This window comes from Lissotriton helveticus, chromosome 5_1 (assembly GCF_964261635.1).
Source record: "Lissotriton helveticus chromosome 5_1, aLisHel1.1, whole genome shotgun sequence".
Classification (NCBI taxonomy): Eukaryota; Metazoa; Chordata; class Amphibia; order Caudata; family Salamandridae; genus Lissotriton; species Lissotriton helveticus.
In genome coordinates this window covers 1,366,735,589-1,366,752,607 of record NC_136065.1, presented here as the reverse complement: position 1 = coordinate 1,366,752,607, position 17,019 = coordinate 1,366,735,589, and the positions used below count along the sequence as shown (strand labels likewise).

At 43.2% G+C, this 17,019-nt stretch overlaps 1 protein-coding gene across 3 annotated transcripts in view; it reads right to left on the bottom strand.

Annotated features, from left to right (window-relative positions):
• Positions 1-17,019, bottom strand: part of BLTP3A (bridge-like lipid transfer protein family member 3A) — a 571,303-nt gene that overhangs the window by 227,569 nt on the left and 326,715 nt on the right. For all 3 annotated transcript variants that reach the window (XM_078644270.1, XM_078644271.1, XM_078644272.1), the window contains exon 13: positions 2,996-3,189. In XM_078644270.1, coding sequence (XP_078500396.1) covers positions 2,996-3,189 — 194 coding nt within the window. The remainder of the gene's footprint in view (positions 1-2,995; positions 3,190-17,019) is intronic.

Genomic DNA, 17,019 nt, shown 5'->3' with positions numbered 1-17,019 from the left:
CTAACATGCATTGAGGAGTCCAAAATATAGGCACAATAGGAATACTCTGTAGGAGCATTGGTACATGTGCCTTTCCATCATTTTGTCAGGTCACACATTAGGGTAGCCACGTGGCCGGTTTTCTACCGGTGTCGCCAGTATTATATTGTCCTGGCCGGACAAAAACAAACAATCTCACCTAAAGCCGGTATTTTTAGCCCTTACCTGTACATACTTCAAAAAAGCAAATTTAAATATAAATCATTTTAAGTGTGTTCTTGAGCTGCATTAATGATATCTGACTAATAGTTTAAGTGAAGAAAGGCAGAAAAATCATGATACAAATGAACACATACAATCTAGTTTAAAGTCGCGTTTAGTATCATGTCTGGGCCTTTGCAGACTTTTACAACAACAAATGGGCGATATTTTTCACTTGGAAAGGCAGCAACCTTACTGCACATACATACAGCTTTGAGCTGTTTGTTGTCTAAGAGTTACTGTGGACAATACCCAATACTTACTATGGACTTTGCGTCATCCCACTTCCTACAATTGGATGCCATTTTTATGAATCTCATTTGCTTTATCCCTATTTGATAGCTTTTCTTCTTCCTCTCTTGTTTGCCCCTTCCCTTTTGCTTGGGTAACTTGTATCCTGCCAGTGCCGATATTCAGGGAACCATTTTAATTTAATTTTTTTATTTGAGAGCTTCACGGGAGTGCATATGCTTGTTGTCCCCTTGTATGTTTTTCCCTCTCACGCCATGCAATTTCTGTGTTGTTCCCCCCCCTCCCAGCTGCTCATCCGTTGCTTCCCCCACCCATCCTGGCTTTTTTAACACTCTCCCCCAGTTCTTCTGTTACTACCCTGCTCCCCCTCCTTATTTCCCTCTTCAGAGAAAACCGCCCTTACCAGCTCCTCTGTGCGCATTCCACCCCCCACAATCAAGATCTTTAAAAAAGTATTTTTTAGTGCATGGCAGCTCTAATTTGCTACCTGGCCGCTTCGTTTTATTTTCTTTTTGAAACTTTATTTAAAGTTTTTAAGAACATAACCATAGCTGCTGCGTTTTCTTTTACGTCTTCTTGCACATTTTTATTTACCACTTCAGGACTGGCACTGGTGGAAAAGCACCGGAAATAAGATTGGCAAAGCTAAAAGAAAAGGTAACACAATTGAAAGTTGAAAACAATTTGATTTTCCTATGCTTGTTTTTAAAAGAAGAAGATAAAAAGTCAACAGCTAAGTTAAATACAAACTCAAGAAATGTCAGAGACGAAGATCATTTAAACTTAAAAAAGCACACCAAACTGAAAATGTAGGATCACAATTTCTATGATTTAGAAGGGGTAACCTAGGAATAATAGTGCTTACAGCGACAAGCGATGCATTATAGAACACAAGAAAAGGGGAAGTAAAACAACACACTTAATTGGCTATTATAGATAATCATTCTGTTTTTGCCTGAGTAACTACATTTCTTGGGCTAAAATGAATCGATATTAAGGACGCGCAGAGGACGGGATATACCCATTTCCTCACTGTGGAGGCCAGCACCCCGCTCCCATTAAAAACGAAAGTTTATTCTGGGTTGGGTTGAAGGCTCTGGGGGATATGTAGGCATTTTACACCACATTTTTAAGGGGGGCCTCAATTGTGTTGCTCCACTGGCGAGGGGTCAAATTTTAAAAACTTCAAATCCTGTTCTCATTAGACAATTCAACAAGACACTGATTAACACAGCCTCATTTGCTTACAGATGTTAGGAAAGCATAATGGGGAAAGTCGTAGCTAGTACCTGGCTCTCTCTCTGTCTCTGGCTGAAATAAATAGGGGATAGTGACTGCTCCAAGGTTAAAAACAAAGGTCTACACTTACTATAAGTTACATGGAATACTGTGTAAAAATCAGAAAGAAGGGTGGTATCAGCATACACAATTCAAGTATAGTAGTGCCTATGTAACTAGGAGTCCACTTCAGCTTGTAATCCTATCTGAGGGCTATACTGTGCAACATTTGTACTCAGTTGCATTTATCTCACATGACCTCTCAAGGAAGACACAAATAATGTGCAAAACATTCTTGAAAGTTACAAGCATTAAAACTGACAATATCACCCAACCTATTCATACCCATTGTTTGCACCCATTTTCATTTAGACACAGGATTCCACACAAAGCCAGATTGAACTACTTTGTAGCACATCAACTGATGTGGCTTCGAATGGAACCCAAGGGGGATTTATGCTGTTCCCCCCCGGTTTCACCCCCTAATTTATAGGAGCCTTGGTGCTACGAAATGCAATGACAAATAGTGCTCTGCGTGAGTGAACTATCAGCACAAGATTTCATTTTAACATGAAAGTTGATCAGCACTATGCATAGGTATGGCTCCTTTCCATTGTGCGCGTGTCCATCCTAATATTTAGTGAATCTGTGATGGTAATTGGAAGGAAAACAGTGGAGAATAGACAGTGCTATTATATACCAGTCTTTGAGTCCGTCATCTGCATCACAGTGAGTCTACAGACCTCTTGATCGCTTGCAAAAGGGATGCCTCCTGAATGTATACTCAGCGACGTGTACTGGAATATTATCAACACCTAAAGCTAAATTCGATGAACGCCAAAGCACCCAAAAGTTTGGTCATCAGTAATAGGACTTCACCAGCATGTCTTACAATGAGTAAGGCCTTTTTTGCCACCTCTCAACCCTCCAGCTTAATAAAACTGTCTTTGTAGACTATGTGTTTTGAGCGTTTTTTCCACTTTAAGAACGCTGTTAATAAACATTGTCAATGAAGTGAAGACAGTCTGACTGACTCGAGTTGAAATTACAGAGCATCTATCTTGTCACAAGTCAGAGCGTGAATCAATCAGTTAGTTTGCATGAGTTGGAGGTGGCCTAGAGATAGGTAACACCCATAACTTCCATTCTCACTGGAGCATGCGGTGCACCATGGTACAGTGGACACCAGTAAGTGGGCAACATGGCTAAATAAATGTGGCAGTACCTTCAATCTAGTGGCGTCGAGGCGCATGTCCACATGCTCATCGCTCTTCCCCAGATCCTGCAGTTTGTAGATTTCTTTAAACTGCTGCAGGCTACGGTAGAGGTCCAGGCAGAAGATGTTCAACCAAAGAAGACTGGTGGGGTCCACTGTGAGTGTCAAGTTGTTCAGCTGCAGGTACAGGTTGGGATTCGGCACTGAAAGGTGGGAGACAGGACAAGAATACTCAGGAGAGACAGGCCAATGGGGCAGGCAGAAAAAGTACCCCAAAGGGGCAAAGAAAGGGGCCAACTGAAATGAGGCAGCCCAGCAGTGCAGGACAAAAAGGGCTGTCAATTGGAAGGGTGCCAAATGGGACAGGGTAAGCCCACTTGTGGGGCTGAGAAGATAGTGGGAAAAAGTAAATGATCTCCGTGATAGAGCGCACAGCCGATGAATAGGGTGAAGAAAGAGACAGGGCGAAAAAAGGTTGCCTTTGAGAATGTGAAGGGAGCAGCAGGGTGCTGGAAAAGTAAAAGCCACAAGAGGAGAGAGCAGCAATGAAAGTATGAGAATGAAGAGCTAAGACAAATGGAGCCAGGTATGAAGACATGAACAGAAAAAGCAAAGAATATGTAATTTGCTTACCTTGTAAGCATCTGTTTGTACCATTAGTGCTGTAGATACACATGCTCTGCCATCTAGTGTTGGGCTTGGACGTTTTCACATTGTTTTTCTTGGTAGAAGTCTTTGGAGTTGCACCGTATATAGAGACTCCTCCCTTATCTAGAAATGCACATGGGCATCGACTTCATGACAGATTGGTTTTCTTCCATCAGATGAGAGTATGATAGTGGTGATTAGAGACAGAGAGTAAGGCGTATGTGCATAGAAAAATTAGGTGAAGTAATAAAGAGAAGAGATTTGTGATCAGAGCCACACGCTTCCGTGGAAGAGGGTGGGCGTGTGGGAATCTACACCACTACATTCTACGAAGAGATGCTTACAAGGAGTGTAGCATGCATTGCTATATACACACATACTCTGCATAGACTGTAAAGCAGTACCCTTCTAAAAGCAGGGGCTAGAGTGTGGATGATGCAGATATCAGAAATACCTTAGGATACAATAGAACGGTTTGGCCAACTATAGTCTGTTGTCTAGCGAGCATATCCACACAGCCGTGTTTGGTGAACATGTATGGGGTGGACCAGGTGGGTGCTTTACAAATGTCAGAGAAGGGAAAGACATAGTTGCAGCCTTCTTCTGTGTAGAGTGTACCCTGTGTGTAACCAGGAGAGTTCTTCTGGCTTTGTGATAGCATGTCTGAATGCATTAACAATAACTGATTTGGATATAGACTCACCCTCTTGAGGCTTTGAGAAGGCCACAAAAGATTGATCTAACCTACGGAAAGGCTTAGTCTGGTTAATGTAATACATGAGGATGTGTTAAACAAAAAGACTAGAAGTTCAATTGTCTGGTTATGGTGAAAAGGGAATGCCAACCCGGGGCAGGAATTTTTGGTTAGTCCTCAGTACTACCCACCTTGGGCCGGAGCTTTGGGTCTGTCCTTAGTACTACCCTGTCATTATGCATTTGAATGAAAATGTCCTGTAATATGAACGCCTAAAGTTTGCTAGTGCATCTGAGATCCAGAGATGCATCCAGAAAAACCACTTTCCAGGAAAGGTATCGGAAATGGCAAGAGTGCAGAAGGCACCATGCGTCTGGTAAAAACTACATTGAGTTTCCAAACTGGGGGGCAGGCGATAAACACTGGCAGGGAAGAACCTATCGAGAACCTTCAAAAGGCCTTAATGGCTGGTATGCTGAAAAGAGGAGTGTTTTCCACTTTGCAAGTACATTTCGATAATAGCTAGGTGAAGTAGAATGGAAGTGAAAGCTAAACCTGAAAACTGGTGATGGAGTAAATAGCATATTCTCTTCAACTGGGCTGCATGACAACCTTGAGTAGTTGGCCTACGGGACTCACACAAGATATCTTATGCATTATTGCAGGAGATGTAGATAACCAAATCTATGACTGCAGGTACCAGCTCTCTAGATTGAGTATTTAGGGGTCTGGATAAGTGATCTTTCCTTGGTTTTAGGTTAGAAGGTCTGGCCTGTTGGGGAGCTTCTCATTGGAACCGGTGAATATTTCAAGGCGAGGAAAATACCAAGCCTTTCAGGCCCAGGTGTGAGTTACGAGAATGAGAGTCTCAGACATTTGTCTCAGCTTCTGCACAAATGGAAGGGGTGGGAGATACAGAACATTTTAAGCAACTTTCCTTGACTAGTACATCCATAGTGTGTTGCCCGGGGACTGCGGGTCTGGGTACCTGGAGGCGAAAGTTGGACATTTTGACTAGTCGTGAGTGGCAAATAGATTTATTTGTGGGGTGCTTCAATGGATGAAGTAGCTGTGGAGGACTTGTGGATGAGTTCCCACTCTTGAACTTGTTGGTGCACTGTGCTGCGCAAGTCCGTAAGGTAGGTTGTCCACCCCGGAAGGTACTCCTCCATGAGGTGAATGCGGTGGGGGAGTGCTGAATGTCAGATGGTCTGAGCGAGGAAGGAGATCGAGAATGAGTGACACTGTGCTTTTGTAGGTAGTACATGGCAGCCATGTTGTCTGTCCTGAGTAGTACCCCTTTGCCCCGAATGAGTGAAAGGAAAGCAAGATAGATAGACTGCCTGCTTGTGACAATTGTGCAGAGAGGCACTGTTGCAATGGGTTCATGTGTAGTCAGGCGTTGAGACAAGTGGCAATTCATGAGGCGATCATGCCAAGAAGACACACTACAGCTCTGACTGTAAGGTAACATTTTGGCTGAAAAAGAGGCACTAGAAGCCAAGACCTTTTGGTAGCTGGGATAGCCGTGCCTGCAACTCAATTTAATGTTGACCCCAAAAAGGGGTGTATCTGCATGGATAACAAATGGGACTTGGTGGTGTTGATAGTGAACAAGAGGCTGTGGAGGGGGGAGATAGTAGCCAGGGAGTGCCATAAGTACTGGGGCTTGCTTGCACTTTTGATCAGACAATCGTCCAGTTAGGGGAAGATGTGGTATCTCCACTCCTTAACTGTGAGGCGACCACTGGCAGGCATTTGGTGAAGACCCTTGGGGCGGTGGTCATGCAGTGGTAACACTTTGAACTGATCAAGGTGGCTACTTACCCCAACATTAGTAAGCGGGATGGATAAGAATGTAGAAAAACATGTCCTTGAGGTTGAGGTCTAACACCAGCCGGGCAAGATGGTGGCCGTTACTGTGGTCGTGTGAACTGACTCCTGCGTGCCCTCCTGCCAAACCTTCCTTCTCCTATCTTGGACCCCTGAATCGCATCTTTGAGAAATCCTACCGTATTCGCTGATTCCTGCTGTCTCCACGGCATGCTTTGGCCGTCTCGGTCCTCGCTTTGGGGAGTGCCGCTGCCGTGTCTGCTGGCGGCGTGGAGAACTCCCGGTGCTCTCTCCCCACCGGTACGCTGTGCCTATCTTGCCGAGGTGATGCCGCCGAAGACAGGGGCAAGAAGCGTTAAGAATCGCGCTCCCCCGGGAGCACCGCCGGCCAGCAGCAGTCAGCTTTAGATGCCGAGGCGATGATGTGCTCTGATGTAAAGAAGCGCTGCTCTACCGGTACATCGCTAGAAGGCCCTACAAACCTTGGAGAACAGAAAAAGAATCCCTTTAATAAAACGGTGTCTGCTCTGTTCAAAGCACATGGCGAGAAGAATAAAACATTACGGGAGCCTCCTGCCAGCTCTAAAGGTATTGTGAAAGCAAAGTGTGACACACCTATGCCTGCCTTTGCTGCTGCTGTTACTCTCACAGTTCCTGTGTCAGTTTCTCAAGGCATGGCAAGATCGCAGGATGAGTTGCCTGCCCCTGGTGCGACTTTGGGCGACGGGATGTGCATTGATGGTGGTCCGATCACCACTCAGGGTACCGGGGAGCCCATAGTCAGCCCACCCACCTGCTGGTAACTCCCCTGTGGGCAACGACAAAACTGACTCTGCTGCTAAAAAAAACTGCTGCATTATGGGACCTGTAGTATCTTTATAGTGCTCCCAGATTAACGCGTCAATTGACCCCCTATCCTCAGAACGCTCCGGAGGGGATAATTTAGCAACCTCTAAAGGGAGGAGGAGAATGACAAAACATTACTGGGTCAAAGTGCAACGGCTAGTCCGCATGAAAAGGCTACCTTAGCGGGACAATCTAAGGGTATGGCAGGCTCACTGACCTGGGATTATTCCTTCTCAACCCGCTTGCATGATAAAGATACTCCGGCCGAGATCCAACCAGGTGATGATATCCAGAATGCCGAGATAAATCCAGAAGGAATCACACTCCCTATAATATATCAGACCATCATGGCCTTAAGGGAAGAAACAAGAACCGAAAGCTCAAGAACAAAAGGCGCCTATCGGAAACTTCAAAACTCAATTTGATTTCTCATCAAGAATGGGAGAAGCAGAAACCAGAATTTCCCAGCAGGAAGACGAACTAACAGCGCAAAAAAAACTTACAGAATCTATAAAATCCATAAGAGATGATACGGTGTGGAAACTCACGAACATCGAAAATCGCTCTTGGAGAAACAATCTCCGCATTTTAGGTGTTCCGGAGGGGAAAGAAGAGGGAGACGCTCGACAATTTGTGGTTGAGTTTTTTGATGAAGCATTCCTTGAACTAAAACATTGGGACTGGAAAACACAAATCCAGAGAGCACACCGTTTTCCCTTCAATGTTCGTAAAAAAAACTGGTGGTCAGACTGATCAGCAGCCGCCGGCCATTCTTATATCGCTCAATAACTTTCTAGTTAGGAAGGCTCTTTATGACTTAGCCAGACCAGATACAAAGCGTAAGGGCAAGGAATGTGATTTCTTTGTGCGCCCTGATTTTTGTAAGGCTACTGTGGCTCTTACGCCAACTCATTCCGGCATTCCAAGCTAAAGGGGCGCAGGTTTTCCTTCTTAACCCCGCAAAATTGAAAGTTATTCTCAAAGGACAAACACACTTTTTTTTGTCTGAGATTCAGGCTCAGGAATTTCTGTCCTCTATTTAGGTTTGTCATGGGCGTTTACTAATTTGCGGCTTTCAACACTTAGTGGGGTAGGTACCCAATTAGATCAGTTCAGGAGTATTAATTGGTTATGACTATTTTGATATTCACTGTTATTTTTCTTCTCTCCTGTAATTTGTTAACAATGATAAGCTGTTTTGTAGCCTAACCCGTATTAGTTTGGTTTTGAGGAGGGGTGAAAGTTTGTCGCGATATGGGGGTGGTGGTTTTCTGCTCCACATCAAAAGGGAATTAGTTTCCTTTGCCTCTTGGAAGGGGGGGTAATGGAGGGGGCTTTCTGGGATTGAGAGGAACACAGGTGTGGGGCGGGGAGGACATGACATGACCCATCTGTCCGTTCAGTATGTACACCCTTTTTTGAAAGATACATCCATAATGTCAAACTCAGCTATGTCTAAAATCTTTTCTGGAAATTATATTGCAAGTCAAATCGTTATTCTTCAATGTAATTTGGAATATGGCTAGGGACAAATTATCGATTTGTTCGATTAACATCTGCGGTCTTAATGATTGCAAAAAAAGGGGGATATTTGAGAAAGTGATTAAGCATATGCAAATAGAGGTGTTGTGTGTACAAGAAACCCACATCTCCTGGTGCAACCGCAATTGGCTCCGCGACACCTGTCTTGATCTATTAGCATGTACGCATCAAGGGACCAATACACGTTGTGTAGCGATTCTAGCAAAACATGGGGTAATTGTCTGTAGACGCAAGAAAGAGGATAAATTGGGATGGTGGGTGATCTTAGAGGCAGACATTAAGGGTTTCATTTTTACTATTTGCTCCATATATGGTTCGAATCTGGACGACCCGGCTATTTTGAACTTTATTAATATTGAATTAGCAACCTGGCCATCCCCTTTGGTAATATGTGGCTATTTTAATATTCACATATAGCATAACTTTAATTTATCTGGTTCCATGCCATATTCCGGCCGTAAGAACAAGACGTTTAAAGCATTACAGGGTATAGTCATGGAACACGGTTTATTAGATGTATGGCACAGACATATATCCGGGGAACCAGGTTACACCTTTTTTTCTTCACCACATAATAAATTGGTGCGGTTAGATTATTTTTTTTGTTCGCAACAATTGTCAGAAAAAGTGGATATTAATCTATTTCCGAGAGTCATTTCCGACCATAATCCTTTAATTATAGGGATTCCATTATTTGTGCTTCCTAGAACTTCAAATTCATGGACGTTTGATAAGAAATTGTTACTAGATACATCCTATTGTCAACATATGGCCAAATGGATTCCTGAATTTTTTAATATTAATCAGCGTACTGCCCCCAAAATAATTGTATGGGATGCATTCAAAGCCGCTTTATGCGGTGAGACGCTCAGCTTCTCTTTACATCGTCAGAAGGAGATTAAGGATATGACTAAACAATGAATCAACGATTTGGCTTCTGCCGAAGTTGAACTTATCAAACAAATTGGTCTTGGCCAAAGTACGTTTGCATGTCAAAATATAATATCTGTTACTAAATTAAAAATACATTCATTTTATGCTGAAGAGATTGCTGCTAAATATGTCCAGCACAGGTCTGATATTTACGAACTTGTGGAAAACACCGGGAAACTATTGGCCAAACGTATAAAACAAAGAGCTGTGACAAACACAATTAGTCGTATCAAAGACCTGCAGGGCCAAATATTGGATACATTTCAAGATATACTTAATGCTTTTCGTAACTTTTATACTCAATTGTACACTGCAGAAGCCGAAGCTACTATCGGTAATATCACAGAATACCTAAGCAGAGTTGAAACTGCAAAACTTTCCTCTGAGCAGAATGAGACCCTTAATACCCCTATTAGCTGGGATGAAATTGAGTCAGCGATCGTATCTCTAGCCCCCGGTAAAGCGGTCGGGCTCGATGGAATCCCTTTGGAGTTGTTTAGAACTTTCTGGCAAGGGCTAACGCCCACTCTAATATCTCTATTCCAGCTTGCCCAACAGGGACAGACCCCCAAATCTTGGCATCAGACTACAATCATTGTGTTTAAGAAAAAGGGCAAATCTGAACTAAATCCAGGATCTTATAGACAGATTACACTTATCACTTCCGATAGCAATGTTTATTCAAAAATAATTGCTTCAAGGCTTGGCACAGTTATAACTTCACTAGTATCGCTCAGACAGCATGGGTTCATCCCGGAAAGAGATACAACAGACCATGTTAAGAGAGCAATTGCCCTTTTTGATAGGGTGCAAGCCACGGGATCCCCGCTCGGGATGATCCTGTTGGACGCACAAAAGGCGTTCGACAGGGTCTCCTGGCGGTTCCTCTGGTCTGTTCTACACTGGAAGGGTTTCACTTCTGAGTTCATCCAAGCCATTCAAGCCTTATATATATCCTCTGAAGCAACTATTCGAATAGCTGGACAATACTCGCAATCATTCAATATCGCCAGGGGTACAAGACAGGGTTGTCCCTGCTCTCCATTATTATTCTCACTTTATATCGATCCCTTTTTAGGGAAACTGGAAAATAAAACCAATATTGAGCCGTAACTCTAAATAATATCACCTATAAAACATTGGCTTAAGCCGATGACATTGCTATTCTTACTAGCAATTTAAGGCTAGCCTTTCCTATAATGAGCATTTGTGCTAAACAGTTCGGTGTAGTATCCGGCTATAAACTGAACGTTGATTAAACGCAGTGTCTACATTCGGACAATCTTCGTCTATCTGAAATCATAACCGTTCCGGAGGTTACCTATTTGGGGGTTAGAATAACAGCGAATGTCGAACGTATTCTGGCACTTAATGTAAAACCTGCTACCCAAATGATTAGTAATCTTTTGGAGAGGTTAGATTGCTTGCATCTATCATTACATGGTGTAATGTCATCAAAATGACTATTTTACCAAAATTTCTATACTTTTTTTGCACTCTACCATTCATTTTCCCCACGTCTTTTTATTTAAAAATTGAACGGATCTGCGCTAGATTTTTATGGGGCTACCGAAGGCCAGGAAGGGCCATAAAGTGGATGACTCTTCCAAGATCAAGGGGGGTTAGGGGGGCATGCCAAACGTTTTACTATATCATTGGGCTGCTCTCCTACAACATATGGAAATTCTCATAACCGCTAAAAAACCTGGTTCAGCAGCCACCATCCCCTCTATCTATGAGATGCTCTTGGGAGAAAATTCACGACAAAGGTTAGTCAAAACTCGGAGCCAAGCTACTTTAAGATAACCAGATTCAAAACTATACAATCTGCCTACTCCGTTTGGAAGAAAGTCCGGAAAAGATTCACAATGTCAAATATTAACGCATACACTCCCTTCTCTGCTCATGGTCTTCTACCATCAATATTTCAGGATAGAACTACGTTTAGATGGGCCGATTCAGGGAGAACGCTTCTTGGGGATCTAAGACAAGGGGGTAGTCTGATGTCATTCACCACTTTACAAGAGATATTTGGTCTACCTAGAAGTGATTTTTTAAAATTCCTACAAATTCGGAGCTTTCTAGGCCCAAGATTACAAAAAAATCAGGGGAACCGTGAGCCAATCAGCATAATCGAACTGCTGCAAAGACAATCACGCATTGGGGTAATCTATCAGACCTTAATAGCCCAGTTGCCCAATGAGTTAATACCTCGATGTGATCGATGGGAAAGGAAATTAGGGGGAGTAAATATCAATCTACCTAAGTTGCTTGAACTCGCTAATTCTGTGATCTTGTCCGGCAGCCTGAAATCGCAGCATTTCATGTCTGTTTTTGATTTATATTACTCCCCCGCTGAAACCTCTAAATGGGCGCAGTCTACGGGGAGCTCATGTAATAGATGTGGACTATTTGGAGCGGATTCTTTACATATGGTTTTTACCTGCCCTGGGCTGGGAACCTTTTTTCAGGACATAAGTCACTTCTTAAATCTAACATTAGTAACCCCAGTTACACTTACCCCAGAGCTAGTAATTTTTGGGGTTAAGAGTTTTACAATAGGGACGGGTCCGTGTGAATGCAGAAGTTAACTTTCTTTTCATCGCTATGCCAACATTGAGACTATGTATCACCTCCCAGTGGATCAGTACTGATGCCCTAACATTTATTAATTGGAGATCCAGGTTACTTGGTTTATATAATTTAGAGATATCTGTTTATAAAAAACGTGGTGTTAAGAAACGCATTTGGGGGCTAAAAATCTGGTCTCCGATCATTAATTGGTTAGAAAGTATTGTTTAGATTTAGACGGCGATTCTGCCATTGTGTCTCCTTTGCTGTTGTAGATACCAATGATATGTTTTCTGTCATTTTCTCTCTTTCCCTTTTTATTTTTAGATATGCATTATTGTTTGATTAGATTTGGAACTTGTAAAGGAGGATGTACCTGTATAAATCAATTGTTTAAATAAAAAAATAAAAGAAAGAGGTCTAACTCCATCATGAATTCACATTAGTGCAGCAGAGGGCTGACATCCTGTAAAGTTACCATGTGAGAGTGATCAGACAGGATGAGGTCCAGGATGGGTCTGAAGGAATTGTCTTTCTTGGGGATGAGAAAGTAAAGTAAACCCCTTTGCCCTGGTGATTTGGGGGTGGGGGTGTTTTTCTAGCCCATTTAGAAAGGAACACTTGGACCTCTTCCTCCAAGAGGTGGAGATTCTCTCTGCTGAGGCTGTGCATGAGAGTTGGGAGCGATGTGTGAAAAGGTCTAGGAAGTAGCCGTGGAGACAACAGCTAAGACCAAATTGCTGGATGCGATTTCCTGCCAATGTGGAAGAAAATACTGGAGTCTTGGTAGTGGAGGCCCCTTTCCAGATGGCCCTTTTGTCTCTACCTCTGATGTTATTGTCCCAATAGGCACCCCTGATGTAGACTTGTGATGTGTACTGCTGGTAGGCCTGATGCTGCTGTCTCTGACAGGAAGAGGTACGCTAGTGAGAGGTGATTTTCGAACCGGCCCTGTGGTGCTGCCTCCGAAACGACCATCAAGATGGGGGGAGTCTGAAGGCACCTATGTCTTAGCAGTGTCTTAAAAAAAAATCTTCTCTAGCATTTGGTCAACTTGAGGCCTGAAAAAATTATTCTCTCAAAGAGCAGATTGAGGAAATGCTTCTGTACTTTGGACTTACAAACCAAAATGCTAATATGGACACCTGGAGCAGTGGTATCACCGGATTGTGACATTTGAAATGGCTCTACCCTCTGCCACTAACTCCTCTCGTTTTGATTAAACTCATCAGGTAGGTGTTTTATGAGATAATTCATCTCATCCCAGTGTACACTGTTGTGCTTCAGGAGTAGGCCAACAGAGTTAAGATTCCCCGATGGGTGGTGGCTCTGACTGCCAATCTCTTTCCTGCTGCATCAACTTTTTTATTCTCCTAGTAAGACAGAGGAGCATCTCACGTGCCCTGAGACTTAGCACACTTACGTGCCTTATGGACCGCCAGAGAGTCTAGGATGACCTGGCCTCTGATGAATGCAGGATTTACATTTTTTATCAACACTAGGTGTTACCACTCTCACCTTGACTGGTTGCTTGAATGAGTCTGTGGATGCCTTCAGCATCCTCTTGAGCATGGGCAGAAGTTGTCTGCTACAATTTGGATGAGTTTCCACAGGGAAATTGTCATTTAATAGGAGGATGTCAATATCAACCTTAAGGAAAGCAGAAGGCTTTGGATTACCTCAAGGTAAGTGATTGTACCATATGACGGTGATGACCCAACTGGATTGTGATCAAATTTGGATCCCCCTGGGGGATCAACATAATAATTGTCCCACTGGTCATCTATGGGAGGAACTCTTCACCATGATCAGAGAGTTGAGGTTCTGTGATTTTCGACTACGCTTCATATTCAGCCGCCATTTTCTGTCCAGTCGCCATTTTGTGCTGCCTTTACTCAGGCAGCACGGCGAACATGGTGTTTTTGCCTTTCCAGCTGCTATGTGTCTCTTTTGTTAAAAAGTAACCCTCTGTCCTTGTTTACGAAACCGATGTCAGGGTCTGGCCGAGTTTGTTAATCCATGTCTAGACTGATTGATCCTTGTTTTAGTTGACTGTTTGAGTCCCACCATTCTTCCTTTACTTTATCTTGTTTGACTGGCCTTCGCTATTCTCTCCTTGTATTCTCCTATTACACAACTATCCTTTGAAACACGCAAATACGTCCTGCCACCTGCAAATTGAATTACATGCACTAGCATTGATTAACTTGAGGGGAGGAGAGAACACGGGGTCTGAAAGAAGGGTGTATTCAAGATACTCGATAGCTTGTGTTCAAACTTTTCCTATTTGTCAGTCTTGTATGTTTTGGGAGTAGACATTGTAAATATGTGTGCTATAAAAGATTGTGCGCCACGGAATTAAGTGGCAGTCTCCTAAGAATATACTTTTGTACTTCTTGGATAACTGTGCTTAGCTGCAGCTAATAAACCTGATTTTCTACGCCTAACAGAGTGTCTCGTGTCTCTGTCTGACAAGGCAGGTGAACCAGGAGATATTAGGCATGCCCTGCGCCGCTCGACCCTTAAGGCCCGGTTCTCCAGAGTTCACCTGCCCATCAGCCGAGAACTCGTTCACCGCCTCACAGGAACTCAGAGACGCTCTAGCAGACCACTTCCACAACAAGATAGCCACCATATACAGAAACCTTGATCCCCAACGCACTGACTTCCTTAGCCTACCCACCACCACGAAGACCGACGGCAACCACCGACTCACCGCATGGGAACAGCTCAGCACACCGAACAATACTGCCCTAATGAACTCCATCCATTCGGGAGCACCCTCCAACCCATGCCCCCACCGACTGTTCAACCTCGGAAGCGACGAGATCAGCCACCAGCTCACCACCGTACTCAATGTCTCCATGAATGAATGAATTGAGGGATTTCTAAAGCGCACGGTTACTCCAAAGAGTGTCCCGGTGCTACAGGGAAGTATAAGTAAGAAAAGAAAATTACAGAAATCGATTTAGTGTATGAAAAGCCAGGTCTTTAGATGCTTTCTAAATGATTGTTCATTATTCACTTGGCGTAGTTCCACAGGCAGTTTGTTCCAAACTTGAGGGCCCAGAAAGGAAAATGATCTGCCTCCAGATCCAGCCCATTTTACCCCTAGGAACTTTGGCCAGAAGGCCATGTGAAGAAAACAACAATCTCGAGGGAGAGTAGAATTGAATTCTAGAAGACAGTCAGTCAGGACCAGAATGGTGCAGTGTCCTGTGCATAAGGGTCAAAGTCTTAAACAAGATCCTATTTCTAACAGGAAGCCAGTGCAAGTTTTTCAGATGAGAGGTGATAGAGGCTTGCTTGGGAAGATGCAAGGCCAGGCGGGCAGCAGCAGCATTCTGAACAGTTTGAAACCTCTGCAAAAAGTATTGTAGGAGTCCTACATAAAGGGCATTAGCATAATCCAGACGGGACACCACCACAGCTAGAAGAAAAGTCATCCTAACAGGCAAAGAAAGAAATTGCACACATTTATTGGCCGAGCGCAGCATACCAAAACATTGACCGACTACCGAATTAGTTTGGAATTGTAAAGTCAGTCGTTTGCCAATCTTGACACCCAGATTCATACATACTGGTTGGGTATAAGGAGGCGGCACCTCACTTAAGAAATAAATTTGTAGGTCGAAAGTGTGTCTGAAGCTAAGAATTACACTTAAGTTGGTTAAAACCTAGTCACTGAAAGACTGCAGATAAACAGGGTTTAATGGAGGCTTGATTGATTAGATCATCCTTCTTAAAGATAAAGAGTAACTGGGTGTCATTGGTGCATGATGCAATCTTGCTCCATCACCACAGCCACCTTTATTCATGCATGGAAACACTCAGAAGTCAGACACTAGCGATCTCCAGAACTATCGCCCCATCTCACTGCTCCCGTTTTCTGCTAAAGTAGAAAGTCAAGACCCAAGATATCCAACCATCAACATGTTGCCCAAAATTCATAAGAATTTGTACAACCCCCCCTTCAGACCCATCGTGTCCACATGTGGTTCTCTACATGATCCTATTAGTAAATATTTAGATCGACATCTGCAACCTTTGGTACAACAAATGTCAACCTACGTTGAAGACACCACAGACTTCTTGAATACAATGCAAGCCATCCACCTTGAAGATGATGACAGCATATTGTTATGCACTTTAGATGTCAAGTCACTCTACACTTCTATCCCTCATGATCAAAGCATGGAGGCGGTTGAATATTTCTTAACTAGAACGAAGAGGGATGAAGAATTGAAAATTTTCCTATTAGAACTTTTGCATTATACCTTGTACCACAGCTACTTCAGCTGGGAGAATGAATATTTTCTGCAGCTCACAAGGACATCTATGGGCAACTGCGCAGCATCCAGCTACACCAATTTATTAAGGCATACGTTTGAGATGGAAAACATCCAAAACATCGACATGTGGACAGCCAACTTGCTAATGTTCGTGAGATACATTGATGATATATTTCTGTTGTGGAAATTATCTAAAAATGAACTAGCATTGGCCATTGAGTGTCTGAATTCTATTAACGATCGCATTGAATTCACACACAATTCCAGTGACACCATGATCAGTTTTCTAGACATCAATATTTCTAGATCTGGCAAGAATTTGGGGACTGATATATACAGGAAAGATACGGACCAAAACAACCTGTTGAATTTTAACAGTTTTCATCTATTTTCTATGAAACAACACTTGTCGTATTCCCAGCTGTTAGGTGTCAAAACAATAGTTTCTGACCCAGGCAAATTATCCTCAAACACTAACGACAAGCTTCAAAGGTTCAGGGAAAGAGAATATCGAACTAGAATATTGGAAAACGCCCTACAACGTGCTGTATCTACATCACACTAACAACTCTTGGCATCTACCATAAAACCAAACAAAGAGAACCGCATCGTTCTAGTGTCAAAATTTACCACACAGAGTTTGGGCTTCAAAAAACAAATATTGAAATATTGGC